At 44.5% G+C, this 22,466-nt stretch overlaps 1 protein-coding gene across 5 annotated transcripts in view; it reads left to right on the top strand.

The window, feature by feature from the left end:
* The window catches only part of NSD2 (nuclear receptor binding SET domain protein 2), a 92,870-nt gene that overhangs the window by 42,475 nt on the left and 27,929 nt on the right, over nt 1–22,466 (top strand). For 4 of the 5 annotated variants that reach the window (XM_032856361.1, XM_032856345.1, XM_032856352.1 and 1 more), the window contains 6 exons: nt 5,144–5,310; nt 5,814–6,296; nt 13,449–13,593; nt 16,172–16,290; nt 18,885–18,966; nt 20,449–20,570. In XM_032856361.1, the coding sequence (XP_032712252.1) occupies nt 5,144–5,310; nt 5,814–6,296; nt 13,449–13,593; nt 16,172–16,290; nt 18,885–18,966; nt 20,449–20,570 (1,118 nt within the window). The remainder of the gene's footprint in view (nt 1–5,143; nt 5,311–5,813; nt 6,297–13,448; nt 13,594–16,171; nt 16,291–18,884; nt 18,967–20,448; nt 20,571–22,466) is intronic. The other variant, XM_032856369.1, reaches the window with a different exon arrangement.

Below are 22,466 nucleotides of genomic sequence, written 5' to 3'. Positions count from 1 at the left end.
CACCCCCAATTTTTTTTCCTTTTTTTTTGCGTATGTGTACCCCCCCCCCCCCCACTTATCATGCTTCGATTTATAGATATGCTTGAATTTAGATCTTAGTAATGCATTCAGATTTTAAGAATTGAAGTATAATATACATGCAGAAGAGAATACAACTCATAAGCTGCAACTCAATCCAGGCTCTTTTGAGAAATTTCCTGTGAAAAGTTAATAAAAGTTTTAGTAGCATTTTTGTGATATATAGCAGCATAACTTGTCTACTATTTATAAGGGCATCCAGGTGGTGAGCAGCTTTGAGGCCTGACTCTTTAAATTGGAAACAGAAGATAAATGTATGTTTTAGATATTATACTGTGAAAAAGGAATTCTTTTGGATCTGGGAGCTTCATGATCTTCTTGACACGTCTGTTCTCGTAAGATAACTGGGGTCAGGAGTCAAGTAATTATCTGTTGTGGAAAATTTTATTGTTACTTTTTCTGTTACGGAAGGGAATCCTCATTGGTTTATTTCCAAATTCCGGCATTTTCTAAAAATACTATAGGTAATCTGGCTTTCTCATATCTTGGGTTATTTAATAGTATAATCTCACTGATTTTTTTCTTTTTTGCTTGTTCTCTCAGTTACTAAGAGGTGTGTTAAAATCATCCACTGTGATAGTGAATGTACCTTTTTTTTCTGTGCAATTTTGTCAGTTTCTGCTTTACCTATTTTGGTGCTCCAGTGCTCCCCAGGAACTAAGCCAGGAAATTCAGGCATGGTGATGCTTGTCCTTTATTTCCTGTAGAACTTTGTGCTGTCATGTCCTTGTGATTTTGTCCTTGTGCTCTGTTCTTGCCTCTGTGGACCTTGTCTGCATTTTTTATGGCTTCTCTTCCTCCCTAGAGCTTCAGCTCCAAAGCAGCCATGTCTCTTTGTGGAATCCATTTTGCATGCATGGGTGACTGCTGTTTACTCAAAGGATTCTATAGAATCTGGAGAGACTCTGGCTCAATCTGGCCCAGAGGGTCAGGGACCACCTTAAGTCCCCTGGGCCATGATGGGGAGGAACGGATTGTAATGCAAAATTAGGTACCTGGCTGTTGGTGGTTCTCTTAGCAGGAATTGTAAGTAGGTAGAGTCGATGACAGTTGTTTTCTTTTTTTAAGATTTTATTTATTTATTTGACAGAAATCACGAGTAGGCAGAGAGGCAGGCAGAGAGGGAGAGAGGAGGAAGCAGGCTCACTGCCGAGCAGAGAGCCCCATGCGGGGCTCGATTCCAGGACCCTGAGATCATGACCTGAGCCCAAGGCAGAGGCTTTAAACCCCTGAGCCACCCAGGCGCCCCGATGACAGTTGTTTTCATACAAACCACGATTGATGAACATCAGAAATCACAGGAAGAAATAATTACTAATAAATGGTGGGACAACTGGTTAATTATGTGGTAATATAAAACAGTGAGATATTCACCTCTCAACTTGAACCAAAGAAATTCATGTGGATTAAAGAAACCCATAAAAATAGGGGAAAATTAGGTTATATTGCTACCAAATGTCTAGGCAGGAAAGAACTTCAAAACTAAGTACATTTGGGGCACCTGGGTGGCTCAGTGGGTTAAAGCCTCTGCCTTCAGCTCAGGTCATGATCCTAGAGTCCTGGGATCAAGTCCTGCATCGGGCTCTCTGCTCAGCAGGGAAACCTGCTTCCTCCTTTCTCTCTCTGCCTGCCTCTCTGCCTACTTGTGATCTCTGCCTGCCAAATAAATAAATAAAATCTTAAAAAAAAATTAAAAAAAAACCCCAAAACTAAGTACATTTATTTTACAAACTTGGGATCGGACTATAGTATTCTTCTCTGCTTTTTTTCACCTGACCTGTAAGTAGCATTTTTCTGTGTAGTTAACTATTTATAAAAAGTAATGTAAGTTCATATTATTTCATCATATGCACTATAACAGATTTTCTGCATTATGCAAATGCTGTGACACATGTCTATAGTCCTTTTCATGACCAAGGAAAGTTCTTTCAAAGTATTAAAGTAATGGAAGGAGTTACAAATCCCTTAACATATTTTTGAATCTCATCTATTATAAAATCAAAGAAGTATACACACTTATAAACAGACCAAATTCTACTGAGAGGTTAATTGTGAAAAATAGTTCACTCTCCTCCTTAGAGCTAATTATTTTTAACTCTTCTAACATTTTCTTTTAGTTTTAAATACTATCTTTCGATTTATCATTTAGATATTTTCTGTTGATTTTCTTTTATGGAAAATGAAGACTGATCTTTCAATCATTTATTTCTTTTCTTTCCATTCTCTGTATATAATTAATTCAGTGTTCTTTGGTGTTTTTTGTTTGTTTGTTTTAATTTTTAGCCTATTGGTCACTCCAGGGGGCAAATTAACTCACTGTTTTTATTATATCAAACATAAATGTTTACATAATTTTGACTATGTAAATATCATTCAGTGCAAAGCAAATTGTGTTCTAATTACATTTTCTTTTTTGTACAACTTTTTGTTTTTCTTGGAGTTAATTATTGCCTTTCTTTCTTTCTTTCTTTTTCTTTAATAGGCTCTATATCCAATGTGGGGCTTGAACCCATGACCCTGACATCAAGCATTACATACTCCACTGATGAGCCAGGCAGGCACCCTGCTTTTTTTTTTTTTTTAAATCATATACTTTGCTATATAAAACTATAGAGCCTTAATTTTTTTTTTTTCCCAAAATATTCATTTCTCTGTCCCTGAAATTCATCCTATTATACAGTTTCTCCTGTTGGGGGAGAAAGTGAAAACCTGTGTTTGATTGCCATTTTCCTTTTCTGCTCCTTGGATCTCACTTTTTTTTTTCTTAAAGAGTATGTATGTATGTATGTATATATTTATTTATTTAGAGTGGGTGTGTGTGTGTGTGCGCGAGCAGGAGGTGGGGGGGAGGGAGAAAGAGAATCTCAAGCAGACCCTGCTGAGCCACTGAGTCCAGAGCACAGAGCTCGCTGTGGAGCATGATCCTAGGACCCCAAGATCATGATCTAAGCTGAAATCAGGAATCAGATACTTAACCAACTGAGCCACCCAGGCACCCCTTGGATCTCATCTTTAACCCTCTTTCCTTGTTATTCAGCTTTTCTTTTGGTATGGAAGAGTTCTTTTATCTTTTCTTCCCGTAGACCTCCCAGAGTCTTCCCTTTTCCTGTTTCAATCTGTATTGCTGGCACTCTTAACCTTCTGCATAGTGATAATCTCAGACCTTTTTAAAGATGCTTTCCTGAATTACATGCATTGTTTTCTGTGGCTTCCCATTGTGCTCACTCTTGGTCAGTTTCCTTTTTTGCTGGAGTGTAATTTTTAGGTTCTAAGAAAGTGTGTATGAGAGATAAATTTGATTTCCTGTCATTTGGAGGATGCTACTTCTGTGTTTTCACACTTGGCTGATTGTTTGGCTTAGTGTAGAATTTTATGTTGAAAGTAATTCTTTTCAGAATTTTGAAGGTATTACATCATTTCTTTCTAGCATCCAGGGTTGCTCTTGAAGTACCTTGTTATGCTACTTTTCATTCCATTAACGTGGAAGCTGCCCTTGTCCCCTCCCCCAACACCTTAAATGTCAGAAAGATGTGCATTGGTATGGGTATTGGATGAGGCACTTAGGATTGTTTTAGTTTTGAGACATGGTCTTGTGTTAATTCTTAGACAGCGTTCTCTCTTTCTTTCTCTAGAACAGTTATTTGGGTATGGTACTTCCTGGTTTGATCCTATAGGTTTCTTATGGGAGTAGATGTTTTTCACCTTATATATCTTCTTTCTGGAAGATTTCTTAACTGACCTTCCAAGATTTCTTGTATTTGTTTTTTGTTTTTTTCAAGATTTCAAAGTTTTTTTTTTCATAATTATATTTTAAAGTTTCTAATAGCTCTTTTTCTTTGTTCTCTTTTCATAGCAAACTAGAGTTTTTCTTTGTCAGGTGTCATCTCTTCCTGGTGTTTTGTGTGTGTGGCCTTGCAGAGACTGCTTATTTCTGTGTATCTTGGACTTGTTTATGCTGGGGGCTTCCCTGGGTCCTGGGGGGTCCTTGATGCTACATTTGTGTTTGAGAGGGTATCACTCAGAGGTTCTGCAACCTGTATGTGGAGAGACTGTTAGCTTATTTACACTCCAGCTGGCTATTGGCCACTTAGTTGGGAGCATCTCCAAAACAACTCAATGGAGAGATTTTTCCTCTGGGGTGTGTTTGTTCTTTAGGAAGTGTTCTTGGATTTCTTGTGACCAGCATTCTCTATGAAGCAGCAGGGGCTGATAGTTCTCCCATGGAGATCCCCTATTGTCCCTCCACTTGGCACAAAGATGTGACCTCTTATTTTTTTAAGTTCAATGCGGGACTTGAACTCAAAATCCTGAGATCAAGACTTGAGGTGAGATCAAGAGTTGGATGCTTAACTGACTGAGCCACCCAGGCATGCTGAAATCTGACCTTTTAAACCAGCTTGCTTGTTTTCAACCTCACTCTTCCTCAGCTGAGGATGGCACCTCCTCTCTTGGATTTTGGGGTCAAGTGTCTTTCCTTGCCCGCCTCCTTTCTGGCTGCACTGTAGGATGTGGCTTCCTCCTTTATTCTAAGAGGAGCAGCGGTGGACATCTCAGGGGCTACCCTGTGGCCTCATGGGTGTCCTCAGAGATCCTTGGTGCCCTAATTCCCCCTATAGGCATTGTGAATGAGTAGCCAGCCCAAGGTTGCCCAGCTGTAGGTAGTGGGGTTGGAATTTGAATTCAGGCTGTCTTACACCAGTCTATATCCATTCATTGCTGCATAGGCCCCTCTCTATTGAATGGCCCTTTTGTTCATGTCGTCTCTTGGCCTTCTTTATTTGGTAATCTTTTTAAGTGAATCTTAGAAGGGAAATGTCCACTTTATTTCCTAGTTTAATTTGAATCTTATCTGAGTCCCTCATAAATGCTTTTCCTTTCTCTTTGACATGGAGTATGGTGGGGATAAAAAGAGTAGGACTTTTTTAGAGGTTAACAGACTCAAACGGCACCAAGTAAAATGACCTCAAAGCAGCTTCCAACTTCCTATCAGTAATTATTAATAGACTTGCCTAATTTCATCCAAAATTCTAACTTTCAAGTTCTAACATTTTATTTTAAAAACTAGGTCAGAAAAAGAGTGCACGCCAGTATCACGTACAGTTCTTTGGTGATGCCCCAGAAAGAGCTTGGATATTTGAGAAGAGCCTTGTAGCTTTTGAAGGAGAAGGACAGTTTGAAAAATTATGCCAGGAAAGTGCCAAGCAGGCACCCACGAAAGCTGAGAAAATTAAGGTGATAGATGTTCTTAAGTACAATTTGAGACCAAAACTTTAATTTATATTCTTATTTATTTTTAAATTGTGGTGGCTTGATTTATTATAATGGCTTATGTCTGTCATTGTTTAACTTTGCCCAAGTACACTGTGTTACAAAACAGGATAAGTTTCCTTAGAGATGGTATATTCGTTTTACTCATTTGATGATAGAGCTAATTTTTAAAATAATTTTTATTCTTTTTATATATACAAAAATATGTAGTGTTTTATATATATATATTATATAATCTATATATTACATTAGTTAAATATGACTGGAATTGGTTTCTAGTTTAAAGAAATAGTAGCTACTATATTGGGGTGAATTCTGTCTAAAACCTTCAAGTTAATTGGTTTTTATAGTTTTTGATTTTTAAATTTATCCGGAATTATTAAAGTGTGCTTTTTTTTTTTTTTTAAAGTGTGTTAACTTTTTGTTTGTATAATGAAACTTACACTGTCTTATGCTTTTCCTTTTAGCTGTTGAAACCTATTTCAGGGAAATTGAGGGCCCAGTGGGAAATGGGCATCGTTCAAGCAGAAGAAGCTGCAAGCATGTCAGTAGAGGAGCGGAAAGCTAAGTTCACTTTCCTCTACGTGGGGGACCAGCTTCATCTCAACCCCCATGTAGCTAAGGAGGCAAGCATTGCTGTGGAGTCTCCGGGACAAATGGTAGAATCCTCAGGGGTCACTGAAAAAGCTGCTGATAACCCCAAGTCCATGAGAGAAGAGAGCATTCCCATCAAGAGAAGGCGGAGAGCCAAGCTGTCTGGTTCTGCCGAAAACCAAGAAAGTGATCCTGGGACAGTAAAGAGTACTCCTCAGAAGATGACAGAGGCTGACCCCAAGAGAGGAGTAGGGTCTCCTCCTGGAAGGAAGAAGACCACAGCCTCCACTCCACGAAACAGGAAGGGAGATGCGGCATCCCAGTTTTTGGTCTTCTGTCAGAAGCACAGGGATGAGGTGGGTACTGTGATGGTTTCTGAGGTGTTGTGTATTTATTCGGGGGAGTTCCTGAATTGGAGGAACATCCCTTCAGTGCTGTTCCTCTGTTTCTCAGCATTATCAGCACAGTCTGTAGCGAGCCTTGCTGAGATTTTAGCTCTAATAAATAAGTATTGTTAGTGAACAGTCATCCTTGGGGCAAAGATGCTTGCCTCTGCACTGTTGGTTATGAAAACATCTCTCCCATTTTGGACGAGAAGATACCAGGACGGGAATAGATCAACGATGAAAGCATTTGAACACTTTCCTTAATTGTCGTCATAGAAAACGGCATCTGTTAGTACATTGTAAAGCTTGATTTTGAAGAACTAAAGGGATTAGGTGCCTGTTTTTTTGTTAGGTTCAATATTACTTGAGGTGAGAGGTCAGTAGGGCTTTTTTCAGTAATGTAAAGGTGATATAATGTGAGAAAATCTGGTGTGTGATTCACTCTGATGCTCCTACAGCAGGATTCTGGGTACGAGTGAAGTGAACCCGCTGGAAGTCGGGGGAGGGGGAAAAGCAGTGTGCTGATGGGTGTGCATATCCCATCACGTTCCTATGAAGTGTGAGAAGTGTAGCAACCCACCTGTGTACCTGCATCCACCCACAAAAGTAGATGTGTAGCTGTGAGTGTGTGTCCTTGGTCTCAGAGCTAAGAAGTCTTCCTAGGGAAGGTGGAGGAGCTGTGGCCACTGCTGGGTTTGAAATGGTGCAGAGCACTGAGCAGTGTGAACAGTTAGCACACTGGGCTTGCTGTAGGCCAGGGGCACCTGTGGAAGACTTGGAATGTGTACCACTGTGTGGACGGTCAGACTTCTCTTGTAGTTGCTGTAGACCTGCATGCTCTGGGACTTGGGAAGCAGCCAGCCAGCTGTGTTCCAGCCTGTTGTTCCTAGTCTGTTTCTTCATGGTCTCCACTCATCTGAAATTATGAGAGAAAAGTGTGTGCCTGAGAATTCAAGCCACTTCACAAAGACCATCCTTTTTGCTTTTGGGGACCCAAATTGCTCTCAGATGGCCTTCCCAGTACTAAGAAATGTGCCAAAAACAAACAAGCCTGTCGGTCCAGACACTGCTGACAAGCTGGGGCTTGAAGGCTGGCACATGAGTGAGTTGTTCTGCCCTCAAGGAGCAGTAGCTCTGCTCTGGAGCTCTCCCGCTCTTAGTGCCCCTCCAGAGCCCATTCTGTGCAGTGTTGCCGTCGGCATCCTACTCTAAGCAGCAACCAGACAGAAAGGTGCACAATTAAAATTCAGTTCTGCATTAGAGACAAGTGCTCTGCCCTGCTCTTCCCTGCTTGGACCTGGTCTCTATAGGGCCAGAGGGTGGTGTGAGGCCCATGGGTCCCTTCCCTCCCAGCTGGGCTCAGGTGCTAGTTGATTTTGTGTTGTCAGAAGAGTGATGATGGCAAGATGCTCTTTAACTGGTTCAGTTATGTTGTTGTGATTATAAGTGTGTTTGTTCTGGTTCTGTAATAAGTAATCCTAGATTCCAGTTGAGAATGATCTGGGTCTCTCTAGGTTGTGTTTTCCTTTTGGGAGGTTGTGACTCCAAGGATGGTTTTTGTTTGGTTGTTAATTGATTAATCAATGCCCAACCCTTGAGGAACAGCTTTGGGTGGAGACCTCCCTCTGCTTCCTGGACCTCCCTTTTCTAGAGTCACTAGATAGAAGACTGTGACTATCAAGGATGTTTGGCTCCCACTTGGCTCTTTTTTTGAGGTCCAGCTTCTTGCAGATGAAGTAAAGTGTTATGCTTTGTGATATGTATGCAGTTTTCGTTAACATGTTTTGCTTGTTCATCTTTGTCCATCAGGCTTGGCTCAGATGTGTAGCTCATAAGTGTGTTCTGTAGCGTTCCTGGAATACAGTTAGAGGGGCTGTATGCGGGGCAATGAGTTTGCTGGAAGACAAAGTCCGCAGTGGGATATAGGCCCACTGATGAGGACCTGGGTGGGGTAAGGGGTCGGGGAGACTCTGTTTGGAGGCAAGGAGTCAAGAGCAGCTAGGGGAGGCCCACTGTGATGAAAAGCCACAGTGAGGAAGCCACTGTGAGGAAGAAATTACTGAAGGCTTTAAGCATCAGTTTTGTGTCAATGATTACTGATGTGTGTGGTCTCAGTTTCCCATTTTTATTTTTATTTTTTTAAGATTTTATTTATTTATTAGACAGACAGAGATTACAAGTAGAGTAATCTACTTGTAGAGGCAGGCAGAGAGAGAGGGGGAAGCAGGCTACCCACTGAGCAGAGAGCCCAATGTGGGGCTCGATCCCAGGACCCTGAGATCATGACCTGAGCCGAAGGCAGAGGCTTTAACGACTGAGCCACCCAGGTGCCCCTCAGTTTCCCATTTTTTTTTTAATTTTTTTTTTAAGACTTTTATTTATTTATTTGACAGAGAGAGATCACAAGTAGGCAGAGAGGCAGACATAGAGAGAGAGAGGGGGAAGCAGGCTCCCCGCTGAGCAGAGAGCCCGATGCGGGGCTCGATCCCAGGACCCTGAGATCATGACCTGAGCTGAAGGCAGAGGCTTTAACCCATTGAGCCACCCAGGCACCCCCAGTTTCCCATTTTTAAAGAATCTTTTTCACCTTCTCTGATCCTAATTTTTACAGACTCATTAGAGTTGATCCATGCTATATGTCTCCATTCTTTGTATAGATGTTCGTGTCAGTTATGTAGTGTTGCATGACACATGACCTCAGAACTTAGTGGCTTAAAACAAAAACACACATGGATTCTCAGACAATTTCTGTGGGTCAGGAACTTGGGAGCAGCTTAGCTGGGTGGTTCTGACTCAGAATGTCCCATGAAGTCGTAGTTAAGATGTTGGCTGGGGCTGCATCATCTGAAGGCTTGACTGGGGCTGGAGAATCTTCTTCCAAGGTGCTGTACTGATAGTGCCTGCAGGAGGCCTCATGTGTGGTCCTCTCCATTGGGTGGCTGGGGTGTCCTCATAGCACAGAGGCTGGCTTCTCATGGAGCAGTTGATCCAGGAAAGGGCAGGGTGAGGTCTTACATAAATCTTAGACCTGACAAATTGTATGCCCCTGTTTCTACACTGTGCACTGGCTGCACTGGCCAGTGCTGTTCAATAGGGAGGCAGGAGTACTAGGAGTGGAGGTGTGAGGGGTAGGGGACTGTAGCCGCCTCAGAAGTCTAAAAGCCACACAAGGCTCTGAAAGGATGTGTGAGGTGACAGGTGGTCTGAGAGCAGAGAGTACGATCTCTGAGGAGCACACAAAGTCTTTGTACTGGTAACAGTTAAATCAGCACAGTGTGTGAGCTTGTGGGTATTTGGTTTTCCATATTTTTTGGTGTGTCTGAGATATAACTTGGGGCACCTGGGTGGCTCAGTCAGTTAAGCATCTACCTTCAGCTCAGGTTGTGATCTCAGGGTCCTGGGATCGAGTCCTGCATAGGGCTCCTTGCTCAGCAGAGAGTCTGCTTCTCACTCTCCTTCTATGCTCATCCTCCCTCTCTCTCTCCTTCTCTTAAACAAATAAATCTTAAAAAAAAAAATGGTTGGGGCGCCTGGGTGGCTCAGTCAGTTGAGCATCCAATTACTGGATTTGGCTTGGGTCAGGATCTCAGGGTCCTGAGATGGAGTCCCCTGGTGGGCTCTGCACTCAGTGGGGAGTCTGCTTGAGGATTCTCTCTCCTTCTCCCTCTGCCCCTCCCCCTGCTTGCACACATGCTCTCTTTCTCTTTCAAATAAATAAATCATTTTTTTTTTAAGATTTTATTTATTTGACAGAGAGAGAGAGGACACAAGTAGGGGGAGGGACAGAGGGAAAGGTAGAAGCAGGCTCCTCCCCACTGAGCAGGGAGCTGGATGTGGGACTTGATCCCAGGACCCTGGGATCTAAGCCAAAGGCAGACCTAAGCCAAAGGCAGACACTTCAGGGACTGAGCCACCCAGGCACCCCGCAAATAAATCTTTAAAAGTATAGAGGTAGCTACTACTGAGTGCTTACTGTCTGTAAGATACATTGCCTGTATGTTACTGTGAAAAAAGATTATTCAGTTCTCATAAAGACCTTTTGAGGTTGGCGTAAATTATCCCTGTCGTATAGCTAGCTACCCTGAACTCTGAGATGTAAAGTGACTCTCCTGTACTGTGGGAGGACACAGGCAGGAGCAAGGACAGGGACTTGGCCCGAAAAATCACATCTGTGCATGTTTATGTGTGCACCTGCACGCACAGAACTTGTAGTCTTTGTACTTCCTGCTTCAGTGATGAGGCCCATAGACTTCAGGGAGAAGCCAGGGCCTCATTAACCTAAAATGATGAGGGGCATACTTCTTTGTCCCCGCTGGAGTTCACAGTACATGACTAGGGATGAAAAATAAGCAGGTGGCCCCCCAGAAGGTGAGCACTGTGGGTAGGATGGTGGCTGCTTTGACTTTTCTATTTCCTGTACCTAGCTCAGAATGTTCCTTGAATGAATGAATGAATGAATGACTGAGTGAATACAGCATTGTAGCTGAAATTAAAAGGGTGTGCCAAAGTCAGCCTGGTGGAAGAAAATGTTTCAGAAGAGTGTGGCCTGTGGAGAGGCAGAGCCTGTTGTGCCCCTGAGTGCAGAGTTGTTCAGGGAGTGATGAAAGTGGGGTAAGGGTGGGCTCCAGGCTATGGGGGGCTGTGGAAGACATTGCCAAGTGGCAAGGACCCTATCCTACATGTGGGCCAGGTGTGGTCCCTCTGGTTGCAAGGAAGGAGCCCTTTTAGGATGGGATTGTCAGCAGGTAGATGGGTAGGACTGAAGGCCAGGAGACTGGTTCCTGAAACCATAGTCATCTAGATAGGGTGGATATGCAAATGTTTAGGAGTGGAGCTGGCCGACCTGGCAAGGGATTTAGGTACAAAGGGAAGGGGGCCTCAAGGTGTCAAGTCTTGTTTGATGACACAGCTGTGAGCATGGCACGGCTAGGATTCGTCTGATTGAGGACATTGTATTCAGGGCTGGGTGACCGAAGGTGGTGGGTCCATGAATGCATGTGCTGATCATGAGGAATCTGGAAGTGGACAGTTCCAGAAGGCAGTTGTCCTGTGACTTTGAAGCCCTGTACAGAAACCTTTGCTGCGTGAAGGTCTGAGACCTTTGATGCTTGAAGTGCTGGGGCTGGTGAGCTCACCCTCATGAAGGATGGGCAGGCAGAACAGAACCCTGCTGGGCTGAGAGTCGAGGGGGCCCCAAGAGGAGGAAGCAGATGTATGTGGGGTTGGGACTGCAGGGGCACGGTGGGAACGGTGACAGTTCACAAGGGACACTGAGAACACCCAGTAGAACGCTGGAGCTCAGAGCTGTTCTTTGAGTTGCAGAAGGCATCTTTGGGATATGAGGACATGGAAGGGCTGCATGATTGTTAGGCTGCTGTTGACCCACATCTGAAAACGCATGTGCTCTGAGATGCGAGAGTGGGTGGAAGTTGGCATTGGCGGTGTGCCAGTGTCCCTCAGGGCCGGGGAGGACATATTGAAGTGGCGGGGAAGGGGCATGGAAGGCCATAGGAAGCCGTCTGCAGTGACCATGTTGTGAGTAGGGTTTTGCATTTTGGGGCAGAGGTTACTCGTGTTCGTTGGGCCAGGGTGGGTCCAGGTGGTAGTAGTGGTAGTAGTGACCATCAGCATTAATTTGGTGATTCCTTATCCCTGCCAGGTGAAGAGTTACTGCCCCCACATCACAGAGGGGGAGACCCCTTCACTTGCCCGAGTTCACAAAGCTGCCATGTGGGAGCCACACGCGAACCTGGGGTCTGGCTCCAGAGCATGCTGGTCAGTGCTCAGAATCAGGCCGCACACGTTTTTTGAAAGGGCCTCCTGGGCAGTTGAGACCTATCTGTTACTTGGCTCTGCTGTTGTAGCAGGAGAGCCGCCCTGTAGAACAGGTAAAGGGGCGTCAGTGGCTGGTTCCAGTAAAACTTGATATATGAACGCTGATGCTTGAATTACCTGTCATTTTTATGTGCCAGGACATATTCTTCTGACTTTTTTCCCCCAACCATTTAAGAATGCAAAATCAGTTCTTAGTTCGTAGACCGAATAAAAATGGATTGGGGTAGGTCTGGCTTGCCCGTCATTTGTCCACCCCTGTGCCCCTGCTGTTGGTGGCTCTCAAGCTTGGGTGCCCATGAGAGTCCCTGAGAGTCTTGAAAACACTGATGCCAGACCCAGAGAAGGAACTGGACTTGGGTGGGACCTGAACAGCAGAGGTTTTAAAACTTCTCTGGTTGTTAGTATACAGTTAAGGCTGTGGGCCCATGACTCATCTGCAGAGTTTAGGAAAATACACAGTCCTGGTTGGCAAGTCTGGGGTGGGGCCTGAGGTCCTCATTTCCAGCATGCTTCCGGGGTGGTGATGCTGGCAGCCCCAATATGGCTAGAAGGCCGTGTAGGGGGTGTGTTTCTGTGTGCTGTCTACCTCCCCCTTGGCATGCCATCTGTACCATCCAGAGTGCACCTGGGAGATGGAAGGTATGTACTACAGCAAGTGAGAAGGCCAGGCCAAGACTTCACCCCTGTGTTGACAGGTAGTGTTTCTGTGACACTTGTCCTACCACTGATTTTCCAAGGATGCCTGGAAAATTGTAACTTACTTCTAACTAATTTAGTGATTTTGGAAAAATATACTTTTTCCTCTTACCATTTATCATTTCCTTCCTTGACATAAATACAGTTGAGTTGTTTTCACCAGCACTGTTTTTTTTTTTTTGTCCTTTTTTTTTTTTTTTCAAAGATTTTATTTATTTGACAGAGATCACAAGTAGGCAGAAAGGCAGGCAGAGAGAGGAGGAAGCAGGCTCCCCACTGAGCAGAGAGCCCGATGCGGGGCTCGATCCCAGGACCCTGAGATCATGACCTGAGCTGAAGGCCGGGGCTTTAACCCACTGAGCCACCCAGGCGCCCCTACCAGCACTGTTTTTATTTATGAACTTTGAATGGGTTATAGCATCAGATAATCACTGATTTTCTTTGAAGCTTTTCTGGGGCATTGTTCCATGATGGGGGGATAAATACACCACACACTGAGTTCCCAAGGGCTGTGCATTGGATTTTGTGCAAAACAAAATCCCAGTGCGTTGTAGGTGTGAGGCTTTCTGACCCCTCTTCCTGGGTCTGCAGGTGGTTGCCGAGCACCCGGATGCCTCAGGCGAGGAGATTGAGGAGCTGCTGGGATCGCAGTGGGACATGCTCAACGAGAAACAGAAAGCCCGCTATAACACCAAGTTCGCCCTGGTGGCTTCCTCCCAGTCTGAAGAAGACTCTGGTAAACGTAACACTGTGCTAGTGTGCTCTGCTTGGTTGTGAGATGTGTGCCATGTAGCCAGCTGAGCTCCGCTCGGGGACTGCAGGGATGTGGGGCCGCTCTCCCCATCTCTGACCCATGCGCTTGTGCCAGCAACCAGAGCGTGTGTGGTCACAATAAAGCAATCTCTGCTGTCTGCCTTTTCTCCCTCGTTGTTGTGAGAGCTGCTTGGTGTGATTCTCTCTCTGCGAGCCCGAGTGGAGTGAGTGCTCTAGCCTCCACAGCGATGGGGTGGCAGGGGGTACACAGTAGGGAGGGAGCCCAGGCAGTTGCTAGGACTGCAGGCCTGATGCTGCCCTTCCGGCAGGGGCTGGGCCTGCACCTCAGGAGGGGCTTGCTTCTTCAGGTGGGGGTCCTTGGACCTGGGAGCAGGGAGGGTGGTCCTGGCCCAGTTGCTTGAGAGCTCACAGGGTGAGGAAGGTGACTGTGGACTGGCCTTAAGTATGGCCATCCTCTGGTTCTTCTTAGGCCTTCAGTTTAAAAAACAAAAATTCTACTTTGCTTAAGAGAAGGGAGGCTTAACACTGTAAGCTTGGAAAGAACCTGTGACAGTGGTCAGATCTGTCATCTGTACATGTTCAGACACACATGTCATGGAAAACCAACATTTCTAATGTAAAAAAATAACTTTGGTTATCAATTTAAAATACAGACAATTCTGTATTTCTCAAGGTTCATCACTGAAGAATTTTGGAGTGGTCAAATGTAAAGTGTTTCAAGACTCACCTAAAAGGAGACCAAGACCCAGAAGTCATTGCATTTTGCCTTGTGCACACAAGCCATGCTTCTAGACCAGCATTTGCACATCTGACTCTATCCACACGTGCACTACACAGCCTGCCTGTTTTGGTCACAGATGCTCTTGATTTTAGGGCTTTCTAGATCTCCACATCAACTATCTCATATATTAATATTGAATTTTGTTGAATTTGTTCAACGTTTGTTGCAAATAACATAATTTAGAATAGCAAGGATGTTCTGGATTTGTGCATTTTCTTTAAAAGGCAGAGGTTGACTTGACTCTTCATCAGCACACTAAATCTGGAAGGGTGGTCCTTTTCAAAGACTGGCTTATTTAAGAATGAGTTAGGTTTTCCTGAAGCCAATTTGAACTACCCTTGAAGAGTAAGTGTGACTATGACTCTGTGTCACGTTTTGTCATTTTGGACTGCTGCCGACTACTTAACTGACAGGAGGACAGGGTTGGTTTCCGCCTTCAGTGTATGTCAGGTGTGTTCCTGTCCTGGAGGCCCTTGAGCCTCCCTTTTGGGGCCCCCAGTGCCAATAACTAAGATGATGGGCTGTGTTGGTGGCATCAGCTGTCCATGGCCTCAGTGTGAGGAATTCAAACAGAGGCCCACATTGCTGACTTCTGTATAGAATGCCCACTATCTCATTTTGGGCACAGGGGGAAGTTCTTATGTGAAGGGCTGTGACATCACCTCCCCTGTGTGGAGAGATACAGGATACCAGTTGCTGCTCGCAGGTCTCTGTAGCTCAGTGACACGCGGCTGATGAGCTGGGCAAACTGGGTTGAGGGTGTTCTGGCAGGTCAGGCTGGCTGTGCCCTGTGCTGGCCGTGCATGGTCAGTGCTGCACAGACCCCGTTGCTCTGCAAGCCTCTTCTTGGTGGGCCTTCAGGGCCAGCCCATGTGGCTGCCTGTGGGCCGGCTCATGCTGTCATAGGGCAGGCAGCTGCTGAGGGCTCTAGTGGTATCAGGCCTCCACCTGTGGTGAGGCCCTAGATGGAGTGACCAGGTTGTGGCTAGCTGCACCTCCTCCTGAGGCACCACGGGATCCTGCACTCCTGGCTGCGCACCCCTGTCCTTGGGGGTGGTAAGGCTGGAGGATGACCCTGCCCTCCCACCAGATGTCTGCCCAATGGTCCAGGGCTACACCCTGAACCTCGGTACAGCAGGCATGCAGATAGAAATACTGGATCTGTGCTTGGAATAAACATTGGTGTGTTCAAGTTAATCACCTTTCTAGAATTTGCACTCTGAACTTACATCTTAGTTTTCTAGGTCAGTACCTTAAATCTTGGATTAGTTGATATTCCTGGAAATACTAATGACTAACATAGTTAAACAACATGTAGGAAACCCTTAATTTTCAGATACCAAAGGAGTGTTGCTGCTTAACATGCTTCTTTCAGGAAATGTATAAAAAGTAGCAAGCTTTGTACTTTTTAAAGTTCCACTTAAGTTCCACTAGTCTTTAAATGTTAGGAAACTAGTGGGTTATATTTAAATTTAGTGCTATAGGATATTAAAATGTAATTATAACAAATACCAATATAATAATCTGTAGATTAGATAAGGATTTTCTAGTATTTGGTGGTATAGGAAATGGTCCCTTGAAATTTGCAAAATGCAAAGAGATTTGGTCTATAATACTTAGGGCCTCGAAAGCGACCTGATTACTGGAAGCCCATCAGGGGCGGGATTTGCACATGAATGCCCTGGCTGGGCCATCATTGCTTTGGAGGGTGGCTTGTGGAGTGTTTTTCATGTAAGTTTCCCCCATCCCTCATACCAAGGTAACGTCAATGGGAAAAAAAGAAACCATACAAAGAGGACACAGGACCCTGCTGAAGAGGCTGAAGTTGAAGATGCACCCAGGAAAAGACTCAGGACCGAGAAGCATGGTCTTCGGAAGGTAATTATGCCCCAGGTGTGCCTGGGTTGGAGGAGCGTGTGCTGTGTGAGTCCGAGTGGCCAGTTTCCTGGGCAGAAGCAGATCAGAGGCTGGGGGCCTTCCTCAGCGGGTACTGGTTTAGAGGCAGACGGTCGCTTCTCTCCTGAAACCCTTTTGACAAGGCTGCTGCAGAAGGCCGGTTCCTATCTGCCATGGACTTTACCACAAACTGCTCATGCTTGGCTGTCAAAGAAAAACATGCAAACACTCTGAATAATACTTGATGTTTAGATTTTATGGAATTGTATAGACCAAAGATTGCTCTTGTCTATAGGGCTATTATTCAGTGTGTAAGTAATTGGCATAAAAACATCAAAATCAATTAGGGATAAGTTATACTTCAATAAGAAAGTTTTTCAAAATCCATTAAAGGCGTTGAAAATAGATTTTATGAATTCATTCAGTTTATTAGTGATTCATGTTATTATTCATCTAATGGGACTACTAAGCAGGCCTATTTGATGCAACAAAAGAGTACAGATATGATATGCATAGAATATATGATATATTCTTTCTCTCTATATATATACTTATTTACTTATACTCTTCTACTCTTAAAAAGAGTATAGATGTGCATAGATAGGAGGGCCCCAGGGCCGTCTAGTTCTAGCACAGTCCAGCAGGCATCAAGGGGCGAAGTTTGCCTGACACCTAGAGGAGGGTAAGCCCGCTTACCCGCTTATGGTGATTGTGTAGAGAGCGTGCGCTCTTTCTGGTGTGCTTTATGGCCCTGTGCTGTTGAGTCACGGACCGAGAGTTGAAACAGACTTTGTATCTTATGCTTGAGTTTATACAGAGTAGTCTTGTATCCGTGATTTTGAGAAAAGCTTCATCCAATCTTTTACCAATCTAAATGAAGAAGTTCCTTTTTCTTTTTTTTAAGATTTTGTTTATTTATTTGACAGAAACAGTGAGAGATGGAATACAAGCAGAGGGAATGGGAGAGGGAGAAACAGGCTTCCCGCTGAGTGGGGAGCTCGATGCAGGGCTCAATCCCAGGAACCTGGGATCATGACCTGAACTGGAGGCAGACGCTTAACCAACTGAGCCACCCAGATGCCCCTAGAAATTCCTTTCTTTACTGTTTTATTTGGAAGAATGGAAAACCCCATTCCACATGCTGCTGAAGTGTGAGCACGTGGCTACCGCATCAGCCATCTTGCTTCTTTGAGGCCATTGTTGCAGGTCAGGGCAGCAGGCAGGCCCTGCACTATTTTTCTGGGCAAGAGAACATTCTTCCAGGGCACGTGTCGGGTGAAGTGGTTAGTGGTCAAGTATCCAGCCTGGAGAGAGGTAAAACGGACCTGGTGTCACTGTAACCAGGCGGCTCACAGCCCCAGGAGCATCCTCTCTGCCGCCTGCTAGTCAGGTAGTCCTGTGCTGGTGGGCAGACTCACATCGGCTGCCTTGACACACTTGTATTTCATATTTACCTTAAAAATGTGTGGCACTGGACATTTGAAATATCAAAATTCACATTAAGTAGCCAGGTAGAAATGTTTTATTACCTAAACTTGGGCAGTAGCACATAATAAAAAGAGTAGTAGTGTCTCCCTCTGGTTGAGTTTTTATAATCCAGGTAGGCTGTATCCTGTACACTTCCTGGGCCCCTGTTACCTTGTCCACAGTCTTATGACTGCTTACACCGGCCCTGGGCAGTCTGGGGAGTGGGCTTGGCTTGCAGGGAGAAGCCCGGCCTAGGGACTGGGAAGGCGCAGGTGGCTGTGTGGCCATGCTGCTTCAGGGCTGTCAGGAGAGGTTCTTTTCTTTTTCTCTTTTTTAAAAAATTTATGTATTTATTTTGAGGGGGAGAGAGAGAGCACAAGCAGGGGGCGCAGCAGGCAGAGGGAGAAGCAGGCTCCCCGTCAAGCAGGAAGCCCAGTGTGGGGCTCCGTCCCAGGACCCTGGGATCATGACCTGAGGCGAGGGCAGATGCTTCACTGACTGAGCCACATAGGCACCCAGGAGAGGTTATTTTCAACTCCTTCAGATTCTGAGCACTGAACAAAATGTTCCTGATCCCTTCTTGTGTGTGTGTGTGTGTGTGTGTGTGTGTGTGTTTTCTCAGTTGTGAAATGTGCTTTCTTGATGATCTTTGTGAGGTTTGTCTGGACCTTGTCTCTGAATTGGAAATCCTCTGTGGAGGAAGGGAGGGAGTTAGAGCAGTGATGTTGGCATTGACTTGAGATGCCACTTTAGGTTGATGGGACAACCTCAGGAGCGGAAGGGTTGGTTTTTTTTCTCCTTCACACTCTGCTTTGAATTCAGGGGGAACTTGGAGGAACATATGAAATGCGGCTCACATGAAGAGTCTGAGCAGCATGGCTTGTTTGGCTCCCCTACCCCCCTCTATCCCAGCAAATGGCGGGGCAGGCGCCCGGGAGGGCCTTTGAGCTGTGGAAGAGGTGTGAGCCTGGTCCATGCTCATGGAGTGTGTGGAGCACATTTCAAAGAAAGACATTTCTGTTGCATAACGTTTCAGCAACCTGTGTTAGTTCACATTAGATTTTGTTCCCTTTCCTTTTCTTCTCTTTTTTCTTTTTATGTAATAACAGAGAGAGACGGTCAGTGACAAGACAGCCCGAACAAGCTCTTGCAAGGCTATCGAGGCAGCCTCCTCACTGAAGAGCCAGGCAGGTAATGTGGTTAGTGCTTCTTCCTTGTCAGCTCTGCCAGGCACCTGGGCTGGGCTGGCAGCGAACAGGAAGCTGGGCCGGGGAAGGGCACAAGATCCCCTCCGAGGGGTCTGACGGCTAGTAAGGGGGAAGGAAGGTTCTCGTGCACCTGAATGTGTAAGTGGTTGCAGTGCTTCAGCTACATTTTATTGAAGTTATTTTTCTCTTGGTTTCTACTGGGCTTTATTTTCAGTTTAAAATTACACTAAAGAAGTTATTTAAGTCAGAAATATCCAGGTTTCTTCCTTGACGGTGCCAGTAGTTGCTATAAATTCCACTACTTTTGAGTATCTGATCATCTGTTTTCACTAAAAGTAAAAAGTTAAGGATTAGTTATTTCTCTTTCACATGTTGAAGAAACTGGCCTCAAGTGTTTGTGAAAAGTAACTCAAAGCAATGAAAGAAGTAGGCTCCTTTCCCCTTCTCATTGTCTTTTTGAAGTTGACACTTTATTACAGAGAGCTTACCATCTCCAACTCTTTTGTTTTTCGGGTTTTTTCTTAAGAGAGAGGGTGGGGGAGGGGCAGAGGGCGAGGGAGAGAGAGAGAACCTCAAGCAGACCCCACCCCTGCCCCACCCCCCTGAGCAAGGAGCCCAACACAAGGCTCCATCTCATGACCCTGAGATCATGACCTGAGCTGAAATCATGCAGATGCCATCTTGCTTCCCTCCTGTCACCAACTCCTAATTAGAAAGGAAAACAACATTCAGAGGAGAAAGGAGTAAGTGAGAGTTGGAAATGGATTTGCTTTCCTTATTTTGCATGAGGTGCTATGTTGGTTTTCAAAAATCAATTAAATGGACTATGAAAAGAAAGACATTTGTGAGCAATGTTGTGCCCGAGTTTTCACATCCGAGAGACCACCAAGGAGCCAACACGGATGCAATCACACGAGGGTTTATTTAACAAGCTTAAGCTTGGGCCCAAGTATACCTGACACAGCGGAGTAGGGACTTGGGCCCAAGCTTAAGCTTGTTAAATAAACCCTCGTGTGATTGCATCCGTGTTGGCAGTTTAAACATTGAGTGGACATTTGAGGATATGAAGGGATTGTTACTTTAAGAATGGCATAGTGGTCTTGTGGTTGTATTTAAAACTTTATGTTTCAGAGACATGTACTGAACTTTTTACAGGTGAAATGATGTTTGGAATTTGCTCCAGAAGAATGTGGCTTCTGGGGATGTGAAGCTAGGTGTGGATGGAGCCGTGTTGTGATGGATTTGGGGGCTGGCCTGGCAGGGGGACATTGGATTTCACTGGACAATTTGCCTTTGTTTCCATTCAGATTTTTTCATAGTAAAAAGTTAAGCCTTTACTATAACAGAGGAGCCCGGAAAATTTATCCTTAGAACTTCTTTTATTATAGGGGTAATTTTGAAGCAGTTAAGAGATTGAGGGTTTAAGATTTCAAACTTTACTTTATAAACCAAAATTGTTTTACAGCAACGAAACATCTGTCAGATGCATGCAAACCACTGAAGAAGCGAAATCGGGCATCCACAGCCGCGTCTTCCACTCCTTTTAGCAAAAGTTCGTCTCCTTCTGCATCCTTAACTGAGAATGAGGTAAAATACTAATGATAGTGATGACCATGGTGTTCATATGAAGGCCATTTAGTTGCCCAAGTTGAAGTGTGAGCAAAAGTGAGACTTAACAAGCATAACACTGGTGTCCTCTCCACAAATGTAGGTGAGTTTCAGATTCTTTCAACTATGTATTAGTCATGGAATGGGAAAAAAAAAACACTATTTTAGTCTATTTGAGCACCACAAGTATACACACATGCACACAGCGTATGTATAAATGTCTGTGCATATACCTCAGTCTGGATGTAGTTTAACTGTTCTTGAGATCTGTGTTTAAAATGTGTTCTATTTAGCCCCACACTGTAATTAATTTTCCACATCCCAGCAAGTCTGCTCTGGCCCTAACATGACACTGTCACTTGAGCTGACTCTGGTCATTGTGCACTCACCCCAGGCGGGGTGGAGGGTAGCTTGCCTGCTGTGTTGGATTCCTAGGCTCATGGAGGCATGTCCTCATGCATTCCATGGTTTGAGTGCTCTAAATCCTGGCATACCCTTAGACGCTTGAGTGTGGAGGTGAGTCAGAACCACCATAGTAATATGACTCCTCTGTTTTCTGCATTTGCAGAATATGCAGTATATAGGAGAATAATAGCTACCTGAGGCTATACCCCTTGTTGTATCATGACATCTATACTTTATCACCAGATATAAAGTCTTGGCCGTTCTAAAAACAAAAAAAAAACAGCCTCAGAATGCAAATATGACACTTTTGGGGGAGTTTTGGATTCCCAATTTTGGATTCCCAAGGAGTTTATAATCAAGTTTTAATTCCTTACTAATTTGTTCCCTGTGATCCTCTTTTTCTCATTGTAGACATGAGTCCTGTTTATTTAGAGTATGAGGAGATGCTAACCTTGGGCTTTTTTTGAATAAGACAGTAAGGCAGGGAGTGGATATACCCCTCACCCTATTGGGTAAGAAGGTGGCACTTTTGACCTGGTCTCTGCCATGGTCACTGGTGGGGCCTGGCTGTTCTGCCGTCTCAGCCTCAGTTACTTCCTCACTCTAGATGAGGGCTGGGCCTTCCTGCATGAGGTGTCTTCCAGGGACCTGGGCCATCTGAGGTGGTATAAACATAGAGCTGCTCTGAGTGGGGTCTTCTTTGGGGGTTCACGCCAGTGGTGGTGGGAAGCTGCTCATGTGTGGGAACTGGGGCTTTCTTATAGTTTGGTGTGTGTAGGTGACTGAACATTTCTTATGTTTGGGCACATTCGAGAAAATGCAGTATGAATTCTTCACTGAACTTCCAGGGGCTTACTGAAACATGAAAAAGACAAATTCTATACAAATTTTTTTCCTTTTTCCTTTTTTCTTGTCTGAATTATGATTAGTATCCTGAAAAATGAAGATTCTAATTCTAAAGAATACTAAAAGTAAAAAGTTTTAGGTCCATAGACCCTTTCACTTTAAAGTCGGCTTTTTAAAGAAGATTTTTAATGAGTTTTTCTGTCATTGCACTTTGATCCACTTTCTGGTTGAGTTTTTACTTACTCTGTTGTCAGATACAGTTGCAAGAAAAACTCTGAGGCTGAAAACAAATCTTTTCTGTAATTCCTGGTCAGAAAGCATGCCAGCCAAAGGTTTGGATTTTGGGCAGCACAGCCCAGGGCGGATACAGCCAGGGTGGGGTTAGAACAGGTGGGTCAGGGTTGGTGGTCTGATGTTCACTGAGACCAGGGTGACTGGCGTCTTCCTGGGTTAGACATTTGTTCTGAACTTGGGAAGACTTCAATGAAACATTTTATAATCATTAGACTTCATTGATTTTTTTTAAATTTTTTAGAACCTCAGAAGTGGATAGTTTACTAAATATGTTCATATTATATATTAGACACATTAAAATCATACACTATCCTGCATTTTGAAGGTGAT

Source organism: Lontra canadensis, unplaced genomic scaffold (genome assembly GCF_010015895.1).
Source record: "Lontra canadensis isolate GAN:19392208 unplaced genomic scaffold, GSC_riverotter_1.0 scaffold1, whole genome shotgun sequence".
In the NCBI taxonomy this organism is placed as follows: domain Eukaryota; kingdom Metazoa; phylum Chordata; class Mammalia; order Carnivora; family Mustelidae; genus Lontra; species Lontra canadensis.
The sequence above is the reverse complement of the archived record's forward strand: the minus strand, read 5'-3'. Positions and strand labels throughout refer to the sequence as shown.